This window comes from Elaeis guineensis, chromosome 2 (genome assembly GCF_000442705.2).
Source record: "Elaeis guineensis isolate ETL-2024a chromosome 2, EG11, whole genome shotgun sequence".
Taxonomy (NCBI): Eukaryota; Viridiplantae; Streptophyta; class Magnoliopsida; order Arecales; family Arecaceae; genus Elaeis; species Elaeis guineensis.
This window is the reverse complement of record NC_025994.2, coordinates 119,561,394-119,578,714: the sequence shown is the minus strand read 5'-3', so window position 1 is coordinate 119,578,714 and position 17,321 is coordinate 119,561,394. Positions and strand designations below refer to the sequence as shown.

The 17,321-nt window shown below is 51.3% G+C and overlaps 1 protein-coding gene and 1 long non-coding RNA gene across 3 annotated transcripts; one reads left to right on the top strand and one right to left on the bottom strand.

Annotated features, from left to right (window-relative positions):
- Positions 1–2,216: 2,216 nt before the first annotated feature.
- Positions 2,217–14,811, top strand: LOC105039524 (uncharacterized). 2 transcript variants are annotated; one of them, XR_830926.4, is made up of 2 exons: positions 2,217–2,689; positions 14,623–14,811. It is a non-coding gene; the product is annotated as an uncharacterized lncRNA (long non-coding RNA). The 2 variants fall into 2 exon arrangements; XR_012139258.1 differs by lacking the exon at positions 14,623–14,811 and adding an exon at positions 3,145–3,418.
- Positions 14,812–15,879: 1,068 nt separating this feature from the next.
- On the bottom strand, positions 15,880–17,321 carry LOC140855384 (protein trichome birefringence-like 26; the record flags this gene model as incomplete). Its single annotated transcript, XM_073251273.1, is given in 4 exon segments — positions 15,880–16,584; positions 16,587–16,618; positions 16,620–16,885; positions 17,235–17,321. Coding segments are annotated over 4 exon segments (888 nt in total), but the record flags the coding sequence as incomplete, so codon positions are not given.

Below are 17,321 nucleotides of genomic sequence, written 5' to 3'. Positions count from 1 at the left end.
GCAAGAGTAGCAGTTGGAGTAGTAATGTTCCTGAGAAAGAGTAGCAGCAGATGTGATGTTTGTACTTAGCTGTGTGAGACCATGAACAGCCACTGTAGTAGTTGAATATGCACATAATGAGCAGCATTCTTGTATAACAGGTGCATGGTATAGAAGATGATACTAACAAATGTACTGCATCAAGCAAATGATATAAAACTGTGAAGGCAATGAAATCCCCAATAAAGCATAGAAAATCTTCAGCATAACCCAGCATGATAGCTATCTTGAGAGAATAAAAAATATAGAACGTGTGATAGAGTCCTTCATAGTTATCAGTTTGCAACATAAGAACAGAGGATAAGGAAAATGGCAGTCTGTTGAAATCCTCAAAGAAGTAGACCTCTAGAGTGGTGCCATTAACAAAACAGAGCAGCCATGTGAGCAATGAAACAGTCACAAGAATAATGAATAGCTTGCTAAGAGAAATCCCAAGTAAATGTCTAGCATATGAGAGTGAAAATAATAGCAGCTTTATGCAATAATCTAGAGCAACCAACTTTTACTAGGAAATGCAAATAAGAAGAGCCTGTAAAGCAATGTCTGGCTGTACCAATGAAACCATCTGGACAGAACCTAAGTGTGTAATGAGATGGCTCCAAAAATCTTGAACCAAAAATAGGAGCAATAGATAACAGCAATAATAAGCAAGCCTGCAACTCGATGACAGTCCATAGCTTTCGAGGAAAGAAGATGAAACAGTGTGGAAAAGTAGATTGTAAGTGGAGGAAAATAAAGATCTATTCCACTGTTTTAATGGAATAGGTTTCTACCATGGCCATATTCGCTCCTATGACCATTTCAACCTTGTCATTCTATAAATATATATAAAAATAATTTTATTTTTATGAGAAAATTCGAAATATCTCAAAATCCAATGTACGTTAAATCTGTCTTATGCTGTCTGCTTGTTGTCTGCACTTTTCAAAACTTTATATTATCAAATGGATGCCGATTTTATCTTTCATGTAAAAAATATTTGATCTCCTTTTTCATTCTTTTGTGACATGATCATTGGAATTATATTTTGCACAATTTTCAAAACATACCATCTATCTCATGATCTATGTAGATGGATTGGAAATTAAAAAAAAAAGGATTGAAAAGCTTTGATATTGTGCAAAATATGACCTAATGATTGATCGCACAAAAGAAGATTAATCATCCCTTCACACGGTAAAAGGAAATTCATCAGAAAAAACTTCAACAAATTTGATAATTTACCTCGGGAGGTGGAAAGCCGAAGCACCCTAGGTCTACAGTCAAACACTGTGCAGATTTAATTAAGGGGCCAAATATACTTGATATGAGTAAAGCTGTGGCCACTCATCATTGATCACAGCTCAGTCCATCGGGGGGATGTGGCAGTTGGTGCTTGGTAGCGTGGAGGCAAGCCCTGGTAGAGACAAACGACCCCACTATATCTGGGATAAATTAGGGGTGTACATGATCTGATTTGATCTGATTTGGAGATATTTTTAAATCAAATCAATAAATTATGGTTTACTAATTTTATAAATCAAATCAGATCATTTTGCCACTTAAATCAGATCAGACTGATGAATTACGATTTGGTCTGATTTGATTAATGGTTTGACAAATTGTAATATGAAAGATGAAAAATTTTGAGAAAGAAAAATATTCTAGCCAAATAAAAACTAAAATTATCCCATTTCTGGAATTATTAAAATGAAGATTATGCCTTAAAATCTCATTGGTGTTATATAAGTATATTCATCAATTATGTAGTATTATTTGAAATCTGTAAATACACAACCAAACAAAAGTTTTCATAAATTCCAGAGTATTGAGATTATGCAATGTTCTAAAGTGAAGAATAAATTTACTATTATTAGAAAAAAGTATTAATATTTTTGACATCAAAAGACTAAAAGTTTGATCAATTTTTTAATCCTTCAAAAACTATGCTCTATTCCAGGATTCGTGTTAGTGTGTATACATACACATACATATTACAGTTTATGGTTTGATCTGATGTAATATTTTTATAAAATCAAATCACATCGTTAAATCATTTTATATAAAATTATAAATTAAATTAGATTATTTTAATTTTTAAATCAAATTATATTGATAAAAATAATTTGATCAATTTAATGATTTGAATCATTTAATGAACACTCCATGCCCAATCCGCGTAGTGATCATTTGTGGGTGGTTATCCGATGAAAATAAAGTAGTCGGCAAGATCTACAGCATTTACGCGACGCTGGGGTCTCAGAAACTCGTAAACAAACGTAGACTAAACGAGGGCCTTCTAAATAATTTTTCTGGGTATCCTCATAACACTTGTATCTTAAATGTCTACATAATTCAATATTCTACCAGGGGTTTCTTGATAAAATTTTCACAAACCATATTTTATTGAGGAAATCCTCTCTGCCACCGCCCGGAATCCGCCGACCGATGCACCCTCCGTCGGGGAGGCGGCGACGAAGAAGGGGGGCCCCGTTCGCACTCTCCAGACCCTGCGGTCCGCCGGCGGCCGTTCACCTCCTTCTTGGTCCTTGGATGGCTTATCTACGGCTCCAACCTCCTCCCATTACCTAGCACCTCCGACCTCGAAACCTAGGATCGCCGCCACCAGATCTCGTCGCCATCCGCGCCGCCGTCTCCGGCCGGTGATCCAGTGAGCCCCTCAAACTGCACTGTTGTTGGAATAATTGAGGGTTAGGGTTTATTTGTTGGCAGATGTGAAATATGTTCTATTGACAACTTTTATGCCTTCCAAAAAAAAAAATAAAAGGGAATCTTCTAGTCTATTTACGATGGCAGAATTTCCTCTTTTGTGTTATTTTACTGCTAAATCAGCCATTGATATAAAGAAAAAAGAAATCGACAAAAGCTATAGATTTAATTGGGGATCTTGATGAAACTCTAGTCCAAGAAATTAGGTTCAGCGAGACATAAAAAACTTCCTGCTGCCCCCTAAGTTAATGGAGTCTGCCGAGTTTTAATGCTAGCTTTTGCGAGGAAAGATTAAATTTTGTGATGGTTGGCTCCAGATTTTGTGTCTGCTTAACATAATTCATGTCATGGATTCTTGGACTGAATTCCTTGTAATTTGAGTTGTCGTTCTGGCAGATAATTTGCATCATAAAGGGTTGTCATGTAATAATGGAAGGGGAGAGTGGTGATGGAAAAACAAGAAGATGATGTTGAAATATTTGATTTTTTTCCTGTGTCAAGTGTGAGTCCCCTAAAAGATGTGTCATGTACTTTTGACATTACCAATTGAGCAACTGTCAAATCTTTGAAGAATTCTTGGATTTGAGTTTAAGATATGTCTGTAAGTGGAAAAATGCATGTGGTATCATTCACTTACAATGTTTTGTTGAACTTTGTGTGGCTTTATCAAGTGCTCTGTGTTGCGGCCAATCGCCTCGTCGTCCAATCGTCGGGGAGCGTGCATCTGCAAAACGAAGTCCGCACTGACCGGAGGTGGCTCCGGTGGAGACCCTCCGACGATCAAGTCAGAGAGGTGACTGGACAACAGTGAAATGTAGACAGAGAGCTCTGAGAGAGAGAGAGAGAGAGGAGCTAGCCTGTGGTTTTCGGGAGAGACGGAGCGGATCGATCCCTTGCACTGTTGCCTTCCCCGGTTTATATAGTGGAGCACGGTATGGCGCCGTCATTAATGGCGCGGACAAGTGAGGAACTGTCAACTCACTGTGGACTGTCAGAGTCGCCGTGAAAATGTCACGTCGCCGTGCGGCTGTCAAATCACCAGGGTTGACAATGCCCTCGACGGGACAATGCCCCTAGGTAGCCGTGCCGCATGTCCGTATCAGAGCTGACAAGGTCTGACGGCTGTACGGCGGTTGGAGGAGCCGACCGACCCAAAGTCGGTAGCCAGCTGAGTGGCGTCGGGCCCCTCCATTGGTCGGCGAGCCTTCCGTGAGCCGGCCATCGGACCTCCGGGTTCAGTCGGTCGGGGAAAGGTGCGCCCGATGTATCCTCAGTCGGACGTGAGCCGATAATTGGCCGGTGATGGCATCCGTCAGTCGGTCGCCCCGACCGACGATCGGTCGGTCTGTCGGCTAGTCGGAGTCGTCCGTCGGAGTCGGTCGGGCCGACAGTCGGTCGATCGGGCCGTTAGTCGGTCGGTCAGGCCGTTAGTCGGTCGGGCTGCCAGTCGGTCGGTCGGTCGGTGGGTATCCCCCAACAGTTGCCCCCCTCCACTCCCAAGTCGGGTGGCGAGCTGGCCGATGCCTTCATTCGGACAGCAATCCCGGACGACTGGGAGTGGATTTGTCGCATGCGTAGATCCGATCGTACCGCCGGCTGATCCGATGCCAGACGCCTCATAAATGCCAAGCGACCCGGACGTCTAGTCGGCGTCAGAAGTCATGTCGGCGCCAGGTGTCAGATCACACGTCTTGTCATCGTCAGACGTTACGTCGGTGTCAGAAGATCGGGCGCCGGACGATACGGCGTCAGACGATCGGATATTCGACGCCGATCGCGGGAGAGTGGGCCGCTGTCAGGCGTCCCATCGGGAACGCGAATCGGCGCGGGCGCATAAATGCGAAGCCGTGCCCCGCGTGCCGCGTGTCGAGGGTAGTTGGCCGGCGCCCCCCGCATTTAATATGGGTGGTGCGGCCGTCCCGGGACGGGGCGCGTCGAATCTTTCGCCAACCGACGGGCGCCACGCGTCGTGCATCTGCGGGTCTTCGGTCGGCGCAGAAGCATCTCGGCCGTCGGTCGGCCCTATATATATAGGACCTCCCGGACCCATGACCCACACTTGCCATTTCGCTGGGGAAACTCTGTCCGGGCGATTTCTCAGTCGTCGCGGGCAGAGCTCTCTTGCTTCCAGAGGGATTCATCTGGTTCGTGGTCCCGTCTTCTTCTCTTTCTTCTTCTTCTTCCTTCGGTTCCGGTGCAATGACCAGGAATCCGACTCAGGGAGCTCGGTCGGGGAACCCGACCGACGACTCCCGATTGGCTCCGGAAGATGAGGCCTCCTCGCTTTCGGGGCCGAATCTCGATCGGCTTCGGGAGCAATATCGCATCCCGGAGCAGTTTCGGCTCTCCGCTCCAGGGGCCGGCGGTCGGGTTAACAGCCCTCCGCCCGGCGATCTGGCGCTATATGTTGAAGACCTTCGCGCGGGTCTTCGGCTTCCAATTCCGGAGTTTGTCCGAAATTTATTAGATTATTACGGACTCTGTCCGGCGCAACTGGCGCCGAACTCTGTCCGTTTAATCATCTTCTTCGCGTTGTTGTGTCAGCTCTTGCCGACCAACCCTCGCGTTTCACTCTTTCGGGCATTCTTTGTGCTCCGACCCCACCCTAAAGCCCGAGGGTGGTGGCTCTTCAACCCCTGGAAGGGTCTTCCTTTCATCACCGGTCTTCCATCATCCATTCATGGGTGGAAGAACCAATTCTTTTTTGTTTCCTCCTCATCTCCTTGGGGCTTTCCTTCCCGCTGGGGTGTGCCCCGAACCGAGGCCAACGACAACAGCCGGGTGGAGGCGGACGACCGGGAGGACTTCCACCGACTGAAAGACATGTCGGTCCCGAAGCAGAGGGAGCTTGTTACCGAACAAGCTCTCTATGATGCTGGCTTGAGTCTGGTCCCCCGAATAGGTATCGCCCGATCCTCCGGTCTTTCTTTTTGTTCGATTCTTGGTCCGGTCTTTAACATTTTTGTCGGTATTGCAGGGACACCTCCAAGGATGCGGCCGACAGATGCCGAGATTCGGCGGTTCGCCACAAGGAAGAGGCCAGCATCGGGGGCCGGCCCTTCGCGCCCCCGAAGAAACCTGCTCCAGCGGCGCCGATCGTCGAGGCATCGGCGATGGACCGGTCGGAGCCCGTAATAGCCCTCGTGGCTCCGATGGTTCACGCGGAGGAGAGACCGGCTGAGGAGGCGGCCGAGGGAACATCGGCGGCTTCGCCGGTGCGGGTGGAGCCGAATGACGTTCGAAAAATCGAACATCGTCCGGCGGCGTCCGTTGGCGCAACGGGGGGCGCTGGGTCGAACTCAAGCGTCCCCTCGCTGCCGGTCCCGTCGATCGGAGCAGCCGATCGGGGGAAAGCCCCGATGGAGCCCGTGGAGGAGGATAGATCGGGGAGCCGCTCAGTGCCTCCCAGCGCACATTACCCCGAGGGTGCGTCGGTGTTGGCCGACCACAACCTTGCGAGGAGGTTGTGCCAGGGGATCCTCCTCCCAGCCGACGTAGAGTCGCTGAGGTCTCGGCAGGTGACCGAGATGCTGTCGCGGTTTTACCCGACCATGGTGGAGGTAAGCTTCGCATCATCTTCTCTTTCCCTTAGAAAATTTTCCTTGCTATGTGATCCTGACGAAGCTTTTTCCATCGGCAGCTGATCTTCACGATGTCCGAACTGGAGACCGGATACCGAAGGTTCGGCAACGTTCGGGCAGCTTACAAGGAGAGGTCGGCGGCGGCCGAAGCGGAGAGGGCGATGTTGGCCGACCAACTTCAGCAATCGACCGACCGGGAGGCCAAGTTAGTTGACGAGGTCTCCCGGCTTGGGTCCGAACTTCGGTCGGCCAAGAAGGAGGTCAGACATAAGGGTCGGGCCGTGCGTCGTCTTCGGCGCGAACGAGACGGTGCCACCGCCGAACTCCAAGGGGAACGCGAGCAACTTCGGGTCAGCCTGGAGAAGCTCGCCGAAGCCGAAGAGGAGCTATCCATCACCCAGGTCGACGCCGAAATGACGAAGGTTGAGGCGGAGTCGGCGAGGGAGTCGCTCGCCCGTGCGGAGGACGAGGCAAGGTCGGCGAAAGAGTCGGCCGATCGGGCGGTGGAAGACTTCCGAGCTTCCGACCAATACCGGGAGGAGATGCTCGAGTCAGGCTTCGCCTCATACCGGGTCGGGTTCGAGGACGGTCGGGATGCCGTCCATGCCTTGTACCTGGAGCTGGACGTCAGCCGCGTCGTCCCGCCGTTAGCCGAGGAGGAAGGAGCCGAAGGGGAAGGAATCGAGGAGATGGCCGACCAGCCGTCGGGAGGCATCGTCGTGGCGGAGGAAGCCGTCCCGGAGCAGGCGCCGATCGATATCCCCTCGCCGACCGAAGCCCCTCCTTCAGCCACCGATCCAGCACCACTTATGGCCGACACGTCGGTCATCCCCGATCCTCCGTCGGTCGAGGAAATCGACTAGGACGGATGATCGGGCCCTGCCGACTACCTTTACTTTTTTTTGCTTTCTGAAAAAATATATGTAATCGGGCTTCGACCCGACTTTGTAATTTCCTCTCAGTAATGAATGAAACTTCTTCCTTTCTGCCTTTGTTTGTAATGCCGAACATTTCTGCGATGTCGAACGTGAGTCGCTAACTTAAGTAAGTCGCTAACTCACGTAAGTCGGTAGGACTTCAACAACTTGCGCAGCCCCGAAAGTAGAGTGCGTCCCGACTTTGGGTCGGCTTCTTGTGGTCGAGCTCATTAGTCGGGCGCGTCTTGTTGAGTCGGGAGTCGACCGAACCATGTAAAGGTTCGGTAGTCGGGCTTCCATAGACGCGTTCGGTCGAATGTCGTCCGGCGCAGTGTCGGGGGAACGATAGCAAGTCGGATCCCCATGCTCTTGCGTCGGGTATTCGCTCTTTATCTTTCGACATACGGTGGCAAGCCGAATATCGTCCAGCCGGCCGTAGGTCGGTCGGCAAGTCGTGGATGCGACTAAGGTCGCGTCGTGCGATAGACGGTGGTAAGCCGAATATCCCTCGACCGGCCGTAGCCTGGTCGGAAGTCGCAACGACAGTCGCGTGGGCTTTTAGCCTCTCTTTGGTCGGGGCCCGATCAGCATGTTAGCCGATGGTCTGGCCCGAAAGTTCGATCGTAGAAGGAGCGCCAGCTCCCGTCATTGTAGATGCATCGGTCCTGGTAAGGGTCTGATGTCTCGTCGACTGTCGAAGGAGTGTTGACTCCCGTCATTGTAGATGCATCGGTCCTGGTGAGGGTCCGATGTGTCGTCGAAAGTCGAAGGAGTGTCGACTCCCGTTATTGTAGATGCATCGGTCCTGGTGAGGGTCCGATGTGTCGTCGAAAGTCGAAGGAGTGTCGACTCCCGTTATTGTAGATGCGTCGGTCCTCGTAAGAGTCCGATACGTTACCGATGATGAGGTCGTCGGTTTTAGGTGGATGCTAGGTCCACGTCAATACGTTGGGGCTGAGCGCCGATCATTAGTCGAAGAGCTAAGACTCCGAGATTTTAAACTGAATTTGTATTCCGACTACTGAATTACAAAATTCACTGGCAATACAGCTTCAGGTTGTCGGCGTTCCAAGTCCGGGGAATGGGCTTCCCCTCAAGGGTCTCCAGCCGATAGGCTCTCGGCCCGTAGGTGTCTACAACCTTGTAGGGTCCTTCCCAATTGAGAGCCAGCTTCCCCTGATCCAAGGGCTTCGAGACCTTCGCCTTCCTCAGGACCAAGTCACCAGGCCTGAAGAGCTTTGGTCTGACCTTGGCGTTGTAGTACCGGGCGACCCTCTGTCGGTATGAAGCCATTCGGATTTGAGCCTCGTCTCGTAGCTCGGGGAGGAGGTCCAGGTCGGCCCTCCGACCCTCGGAGTTATCCGGCTCTTGGTACCGCTCGACCCTTGAAGATGGCAGGCCAATCTCGAGCGGGATCATAGCCTCTGTCCCGTAGGCCAAGCTGAACGGCGACTCTCCGATCGGGACGCCGGGGGTCGTTCGGTAAGGCCACAGAACGGAGCCCAGCTCATCGACCCAGAGACCTTTGGCTTCGTTTAGTCGGGTCTTGAGTCCGTGGAGCAAGGTTCGGTTGGTCACCTCGACGTCGCCGTTGGACTGAGGGTGCCCGACCGAAGTCAGTCGGTGCCTGATGTGGAACCTGGCGCAGAAGTCTCTGAAGTCTTGGTTGTCGAATTGCCGTCCGTTGTCGGTGATGATGGTGTGCGGCAATCCGAACCTGAAGATGATGAATTTTTGGATAAAGTCCTCCATCTTCCGCTCGATGATCTGCGCCAAGGGCTCGGCCTCGATCCACTTCGTGAAGTAGTCGATGGCGACAACGATAAACTTTCTCTGATCCGACGCTGGCGGGAAAGGGCCGAGAATGTCGACTCCCCACTAGGCGAAGGGCCACGGAGCGACAATAGGAGCGATTTGGCTGGTCGGTTGGTGTTGGATGTTCGCGTACTTTTGACACGGCTCGCACCTCCGAACCAACTCGGCCGCATCCTTCTTCATGGTGGGCCAGTAGTAGCTTTGTCGCAGGACCTTGAAGGCCAGGGACTTGCCCCCCAAGTGGTTCCCGCAAATTCCTTCGTGAACCTCTCAGAGAGCATAGTCGGCGTCGGTCGGCCCCAAACACCTGAGCAGGGGAAGGGAGAACGACCTTTTGTAGAGTCGGCCGTCCATGACGACATATTGCGAGACCGACCATCGGAGTCGCTTGGCCTCCGTGGGATCTTCAGGACTGATCTCGTCGGTCAGGTACCGGACGATCGGGTCCATCCAACTTGGTTCGGACGTTAGCTGCTGTACTTCTTCGACCCGATCGATGCTCGGCCGCTGGAGGTTCTCCACGAACGTCCGACCCAAAGAGTCGTAGGCCGACGTTGCCAATCTGGAGAGTGCGTCGGCACGGGCGTTCTCCGACCTAGGGATGTGGAAAATTTTGAAATACTCGAGGCGCGCTACGAGGTCCTTCACTTTCTGAAGGTACTTGATCATGGTCGGATCTCGCACCTCGAATTCGCCCTTGACCTGCCCCATGATCAGCTGAGAGTCGGAGAAGGCCCGGAGGCTGCCGACGCCCAGTTCCTTCGCCATCCTCAAGCCAGCGAGGAGTGCCTCGTATTCGGCTTGATTGTTGGAGGCCTTGAAGTCGAACCGGAGGGCGTATTCGGTGACCACCCCATCCGAATTCGTAAGCAGGAGCCCGGCCCCGCTTCCCTGAGCGTTCGAGGCTCCGTCGATGTGGAGTACCCAGGTGGAGATCGGGTCTGGCTCAGAGACCGCATCTCGTCCCGGGTCTTCAGCTCCCGACCCTTGGTCGGTCATCGGGCATCCGACGATGAAGTCGGCCAAGACCTGGGCCTTCAGGGCAGGCCTTGGTCGGTACTGGATGTCGAACTCGCTAAGCTTCATCGTCCACTTTGCGAGTCGTCCAGATGTGTCGGGTCGGCGCAGTATCGCCCTCAGGGGCTGGTTGGTGAGTACCACTATGGCATGGGCCTGGAAGTATGGTCGGAGCCGTTGCGCGGAGACGGTCAGGGCGAAAATCATCTTTTCCGTCTCCGAATACCTTGCTTCGGCGTCGTGGAGCACTTTGCTGGTGTAATAGATGGGCTGATGAGTTCGGCACTCGTTTTTCCGAACGAGCACCGAACTGATCGCCTCGGAGGATGTGGCCAAGTAGAGATACAAGGTCTCCCCGACCTGCGGCTTTACGAGCAGCGGCGGGGATGCCAAGTACTTTTTCAGGTCTTCGAAGGCCTGTTCGCACTCATCCGACCAAGAGAAACCGTTTGCCTGGCGCAAAGTCTTGAAGAACGGGAGGCACCTTTCAGCTGATCGGGAAATGAATCAGCTAAGAGCGACGATTTTTTCGTTCAGCTGTTGGACCTCCTTCTTGGTGTTCGGATGGCGCATGCCGAGGATCGCCTTTATTTTCTCAGGGTTGGCCTCGATCCCTCTCTGTGAAACGAGGAATCCGAGGAACTTCCCTGAGGTCACCCCGAAAGCACATTTGGTCGGGTTGAGCTTCATTCAGTGTCGTCGAAGGGTGCGAAAGGTCTCCTCGAGATCCTGAACATGGTCCGGGATCTGCGTGCTCTTCACCAGCATGTCGTCCACGTACACCTCCATGTTACGCCCGATCTGATCTTTGAAGACCTTATTGACGAGTCGCTGGTAGGTGGCGCCGGCGTTCTTCAATCCGAAGGGCATCACCCTGTAGCAGTAGAGGCCCTTCGGGGTCACGAAGGCAGTGTGCTCCTCGTCTTCAGGCGCCATCCAGATCTGGTTGTACCCGACGAAGGCGTCCATGAAGCTGAGCAGTCGAAATCCGGACGTCGCATCCACCAGCTGGTCGATCTTCGGAAGTGGGAAGCTATCTTTTGGGCAGGCTCGGTTTAGATCGGTGTAGTCGATGCAGATCCTCCACTTCCCGTTGGCTTTTTCGACCATGACAACATTGGCGAGCCAATCGGGATACGTGGACTCTCGGATGAAGCCTGCTTCGAGTAGCTTGTCCACTTCTTCGTCGATGGCCCTCTGCCTCTCTGGGGCGAAGGACCTTTTCTTCTGCCTCACCGACTTCATCGTCGGGTCGATGTTGAGTCGGTGAGTTATTGTTTCTGGAGGGATGCCCGACATATCTGCTGCCGACCAAGCAAATATGTCGGCATTGGCCGACAGCAGCTCCGTCAGTCGGCGTCGTTCGGCGTCGGGCAATTGAGACCCGACCCAAACTTTCCTGTCGGGATTTTCTCCTATCGGGATCGCCTCGAGCTGCTCGACCGGCGAACCTCGTTCTTCCTCCTCCTGTTGGTCCAGCTTGTCGATTGTCAGAGAACCCCTCGATTCGTCGCTTTGAGCGGAGATTTGGAAGCATCGTCGGGCGAGCTGTTGATCTCCGCGCATCTTCCCGATTCCGTTTTTGGTCGAAAATCGAACAAGGAGATGGTACGTCGAGATGATCGCCTTGAGGGCGTTCAATCTGGGTCGTCCAAGTATGGCGTTGTAAACCGAAGGAACTTGGACGACCGCGAAAGTGAGGGAGACCGTGCTTTGCCGTGGTTCGGTGCCGACCGTCACGGGCAGGGTGATTTCTCCTTCTGTCGTGACGGCGTCTCCGGCAAAGCCGATCAAGGGCATGGAGACCCTCTTGAGTCGGTTAGTTGACAGTCGCATTCGGGAGAAGGTCGAGTAAAATAAAATATTTGTCGAACTTCCATTATCAACAAAAATTCATTTTACATCATAATTCGCTATTGTCGCCGACACAACAACAGCATCGTCGTGGGGAGTTTGGATGCCCCGAACGTCGTCTTCCGTAAAGGTGATTACGTCGCCCGGGCGTGGCCTTTTCGTCGGCTCCCCCCTGCAGACGTCCCCGGGCCCAGCCGCTTGGAGATCATGTTGATGACTCCGACCGTCGGCTGGTTGGTCGCCGCCTCTTCAGTCGGCTGGGGGCGTCGATCGGCAACTGGTTGGGTCGGCGGACCCTTCCAGAATTTGCCGAGGTACCCCCGGCGGATGAGAGCTTCAATCTCATCCTTCAACTGGATGCACCGCTCGGTGTCGTGGCCGTGGCTTCGATGGAACCGGCAGTACTTCCGTCGGTCGAGGCCTTTTGCCTTCAGAGGCGGAGGCCGTCGCAGGTATTCCTCTCCCTCGATCTCCATCAGGATCTGCGCACGGGGAGCGGAGAGAGGAGTGTAGGAGTCATACCTGGGGCGCACCGGCCTCGGAGTCTGTTGCCGGGGCGATTTTTAGATCCGTCGGGGTGACGAGACCCGACTATCGGTCGGGGGCCTACTGGGTTCGGCGGGCTCCCGACCTTTCCTCCGCTTCTCTTTCGGGCCTCTGGGCTCGGCCAAGCGTCGGTCGGACGCTCCTTCGTCCGCGCGCATATACTTGTATGCGCGCTCCAGTAGCTCAGCATAAGTTCGGGGAGGGTCTTGTCCAGAGAATAGGTGAATCGGGATGCCCTCAGGCCCCGCTTCATGGCTGAGACAGCCATGTCCTCGTTGAGGTCCCGGACCTCGAGCGTGGCCGCGTTGAATCGCGCCACGAAGTGTCGGAGCGTCTCGTTTTCCCCCTACTTGAGGGAGAAAAGACTGTCCGACGTTCGCGGCGGCTTTCGGCTGGTGCTGAAATGGGCCACGAACGAGTGCTCGAGCTGCCCGAAGGAATGGATACTACCCGATCGGAGACCGGAGTACCAAGCCCTGGCAGCCTTGCGGAGTGTGGCGGGGAAGCCAATGCAAAAAAGAGCGTCGGTTGCCCCATGGATCGTCATGAGAGCTTTATAGCTCTCGAGGTGGTCGACTGGGTCGGTGGAGCTGTCGTATGGCTCCACATGCGGCATTTTGAACCGACTGGGAATCGGCTCGTCGAGGACCAGTCGGGAGAGAGGTTGGGCGGTCTGAAAGTCGACATCGTTCGAAGACTTCTGGCCGTCCATCTGCAACTGGGCGAGTCGGCGGTCGATTTTCTCGAACCGTCGCTCGTAGTCGTCCGCTCGTCGATGCTGGGAGACCCCAGGAGTGGAGTCTCCGAAAGATTCTGAGAGGGAGGCCGACGGTGTGCGCGGCCGCTTTTCCTTCCTCGCCCGTTCCAACGGGGAAGGGGAGGGCCGCTGGGACCGTCGGTCGTCGCGCCATGGTCGTCTCTCCTCTTCTCCGTGGGAGCGCTGTCGGGGGCGCTCGCACGGAGGCGACAGGGATCGGCGCGGTCGTCGGCGGCTGCTCCTGGAAGGCATAGGTCGGGCCGCCGGTTGCTGCTGGAGGCTTTTGACTGCGTCGGTCAGTACGGTCATCTGCCATACGATAGCCGCAATCTGGGCCTCCGTGGTCACTGCAGGGCGCGGAGAGCTAGGCTCCGCCGCCGATGGGGCGGGGAGGCCTCTTCCCGACGGGAAGAGCGCCTCGCCGACCCAGTGATCCTCGATCGTTGAGCTCTTGTCTTTGTCATGCTGTCCCCTACCTGGCGCGCCAATCTGTTGCGGCCAATCGCCTCGTCGTCCGATCGCCGGGGAGCGTGCACCTGCAAAACGAAGTCCGCACTGACCGGAGGCGGCTCCGGCGGGGACCCTCCGATGATCAAGTCAGAGAGGTGACTGGGCAACAGTAAAATGTAGACAGAGAGCTCTGAGAGAGAGAGAGAGAGAGAGGAGCGAGCCTGTGGTTTTCGGGAGAGACGGAGCGGATCGATCCCTTGCACTGTTGCCTTCCCCGGTTTATATAGTGGAGCACGGTATGGCGCCGTCATTAATGGCGCGGACAAGTGAGGAACTGTCAACTCACTGTGGACTGTCAGAGTCGCCGTGAAAATGTCACGTCGCCGTGCGGCTGTCAAATCACCAGGGTTGACAATGCCCTCGGCGGGACAATGCCCCTAGGTAGCCGTGCCGCATGTCCGTGTCAGAGCTAACAAGGTCTGGCGGCTGTACGGCGGTTGGAGGAGCCGACCGACCCAAAGTCGGTAGCCAGCTGAGTGGCGTCGGGCCCCTCCATTGGTCGGCGAGCCTTTCGTGAGTCGGCCATCGGACCTCCGGGTTCAGTCGGTCGGACAAAGGTGCGCCCGACGTATCCTCAGTCGGTCGTGAGCCGATAATTGGCCGGTGATGGCATCCGTCAGTCGGTCGCCCCGACCGACGATCGGTCGGTCTGTCGGCTAGTCGGAGTCGTCCGTCGGAGTCGGTCGGGCCGATAGTCAGTCGGTCGGGCCGTTAGTCGGTCGGTCGGTGGGTATCCCCCAACACTCTGGTTTTTAACTTTCTCCCTGTCTTGCACTTCCTCTGCTTTTTCCCCCTTTATAATTGGAATGAATCTATTGCTGTTTCTTTAAAAAAAATTATGGGGAAGGCATTCCAAATTAACTATTGTTTTTTGCAGCCTTTGTTGAAGTTCTCCAAACTGAAACTGAAAGCTTATAGTTGCTCATTTGAGTCTTGAATGGAATGTTTCTAGTGATGTGCAGAATGTTAAGCATATTTTGTTGTACCTATCTTTCTCTTTAACAAAAATCCGAGAAAAGCAGTGTTCCGACAGAAGAATATTTCATTGCTTGGTTTGTTGATATTATAGGTCCTTGTTTTTAAGAAATGTGCAAGATTTCTTTCAAGATTTTGATGATAAGGATTCTCTCTATGGAACACAAAGCAAAAGCTCCAACAGTATTGAAATGAAACAATTAACATTGAGAACCCTAAAGAGCACGTATCTTTGTTTGCAAACCGATGGCAAGTTATTCTCCAATGCTTTAAATGAAGGAACTTGGATTAGATGTTTTGGGTGTCGAGATAGCCTTTTTTTTTATTTCTTTTTTGACGAGCACTCTTTGGTGAATTACTAATTTGTAATCTACAGATAAAAAGTTTCAGTAATCTGGCCAAGAACATGTCTCTTGTTGATGGGCGAGTCAGAACATTGTGTTAGCCTGATCATACTGATTCTGTTGATTATATTAAGGGAGTGTTTGGTTGGAGAAAATGGGAGTCTGGAATCGGAATCGGAATGGGTGACTCCCATTCCAACCATTTGGTTGGAAGGAGTTCTATTCCGATTTCAAGGTGGAATGAAAATGGGTCAATGTATATAGAATTCAATCTCTAATTTCCTCTATGGATTCAATTTTTCATTTCGATTCTGATTTCGATTTCGATTTCGATCACGAATCAAATACTTCGAAGAATTTGACCATTTCGATTCCGATTCCAAATCATTCTCATTTTCATTTCTATTTTAATTTCGATTACAAATCAAATGCTTCTTAAATAATGCTTCTTAAAAAAAAAAGATTTTTAGTGTCATGAGGGGGAGGTAGCATGAATTTGGTTTTTTAAAATGCGAGGTGGATCAGGCGACACTTGTGAATTAAGTTGGTATCGGATTGATTGTCAGAAATCACAGAGCAAATTATGCATTAAGCTAACTGCACCATTTTTTTATTGAGAAATCGGAAGCATATACTTTTTGAAAAGGGACTCCTGATACTAGATTACATGGAACTACAAGTGCATATTTGGAGCGTGACACACAATAATTTCAAACTAGTCGGAGTAAATACATGGTCCTCATGACACAATCCATCACTCCATGTCAGACAGCAAAAATAAATTCTGTAATAAATGCGATCCACACTCCAAGATCTAACAATCAATGCGCTCCAAGTACTCCATAAAACGAACAGAACAGATCCAAAAGATAAAAATATAACATCACAAGCTTATCAATATAATAAAACATGACCGCATAGAATCGACAGAACTGGTTCTGATAAACGAGACGCAAAAGATTAATATGTGTAAAACAAGATCACAAACTCTGTCCTCCGATCCGGTGACTTGTCGGCTTATTCCTTATGCTCGTATATATACTGAGAGAACGAATACCTCTGGTCTCCCTCGTTAACCACAATCTCCATTAGTAAATCGTTCCAGGTGTCTGCTGGTCCAGGCAAGCACCAATGAAGGCAGTCATTCTGGGGTCTCTTGCTGATATCAGGGTGGAGCTTCCTGTAAGGTCCTGGATGTCCATCAGGCCTCAGCAGCGAAAGATGGTAGGTGTCGAGGAGCTTCAGGCGAGTCCCATGCTCCGATCCATCCGCCACCGCCTTCTCGAACTCCTCTATTTCCAGGCCTCGCATCACTTGGTCGATCGGATCACCACCGAACTCACCTTCTTTGTAAGGTTCTGTCCTGTTGCAGACCCCTCCATTGTACCACTCCCCATACTCGAAGTGGTCCGGCGTCCAAGTCCTCAAGACAACGAGCGGCTTGTGATGGGATGTGGTGATGAAGCCGAAAACCAGTTCAAGGGCTTTCTGATAAGAGTAGTCCGTTCCAAGTTCTTTATGTTATTCTCTTGGCAGTTGTGGCAGCCAATGATGAGCCATTCTCCAGAAAATAGTTGTTTTGAGGAACCATTGTCCACCAGAAATGAGTACGTAGTCATGCTTACTATATTGGCTTGTCCATGCGTCGTCGAGGGCATCGAGATGAAGCTGGATACCATCATTTGAGTGGCCTGAATTTTTCATCTCAGCTTTGATCAGATAAGGAGCCCAGATCAATGCAAGGGTGAAGTTGTGGGACGAGAAGTACCATGTCTTGGATTGAAATGTTTCATCATGGTAGATCTCCTCACCTTCTTCCACCTGAGGACCAGGATGCATTGGCTCGTCATTCACAGGTATTTTATAGGAAAACTATGAGTGTATACTTAAAAAGAAAAGAAAAAGAAATTGATGAGTTGCTGTTCGAGTTATGAAACTAAATTTAATTTTTCATGCTCTTTAACAAGCAAAGCCGACCATTTTTTAGCTTCCAAATTCTATACAGAAGTAAACTATTTTGGTGACTTGGAAAACCTATTTAATGAGATTAATGGCTGCTGCATGCGATAGATATGTGAAGAGATGGGGCGTATGAAATATTTTTTCTAAAATTATATTTTCAGCAAATACTATAAAAATCAATTTGTTTAACAAAATGCATAAGATGCACCTGAGAAAGAAGGCACAGCAATGACTCGATCTGATTGCGGAGAATTGAATCACCAACAAATGCCCAAGATTTATTTTGCAGGGATTT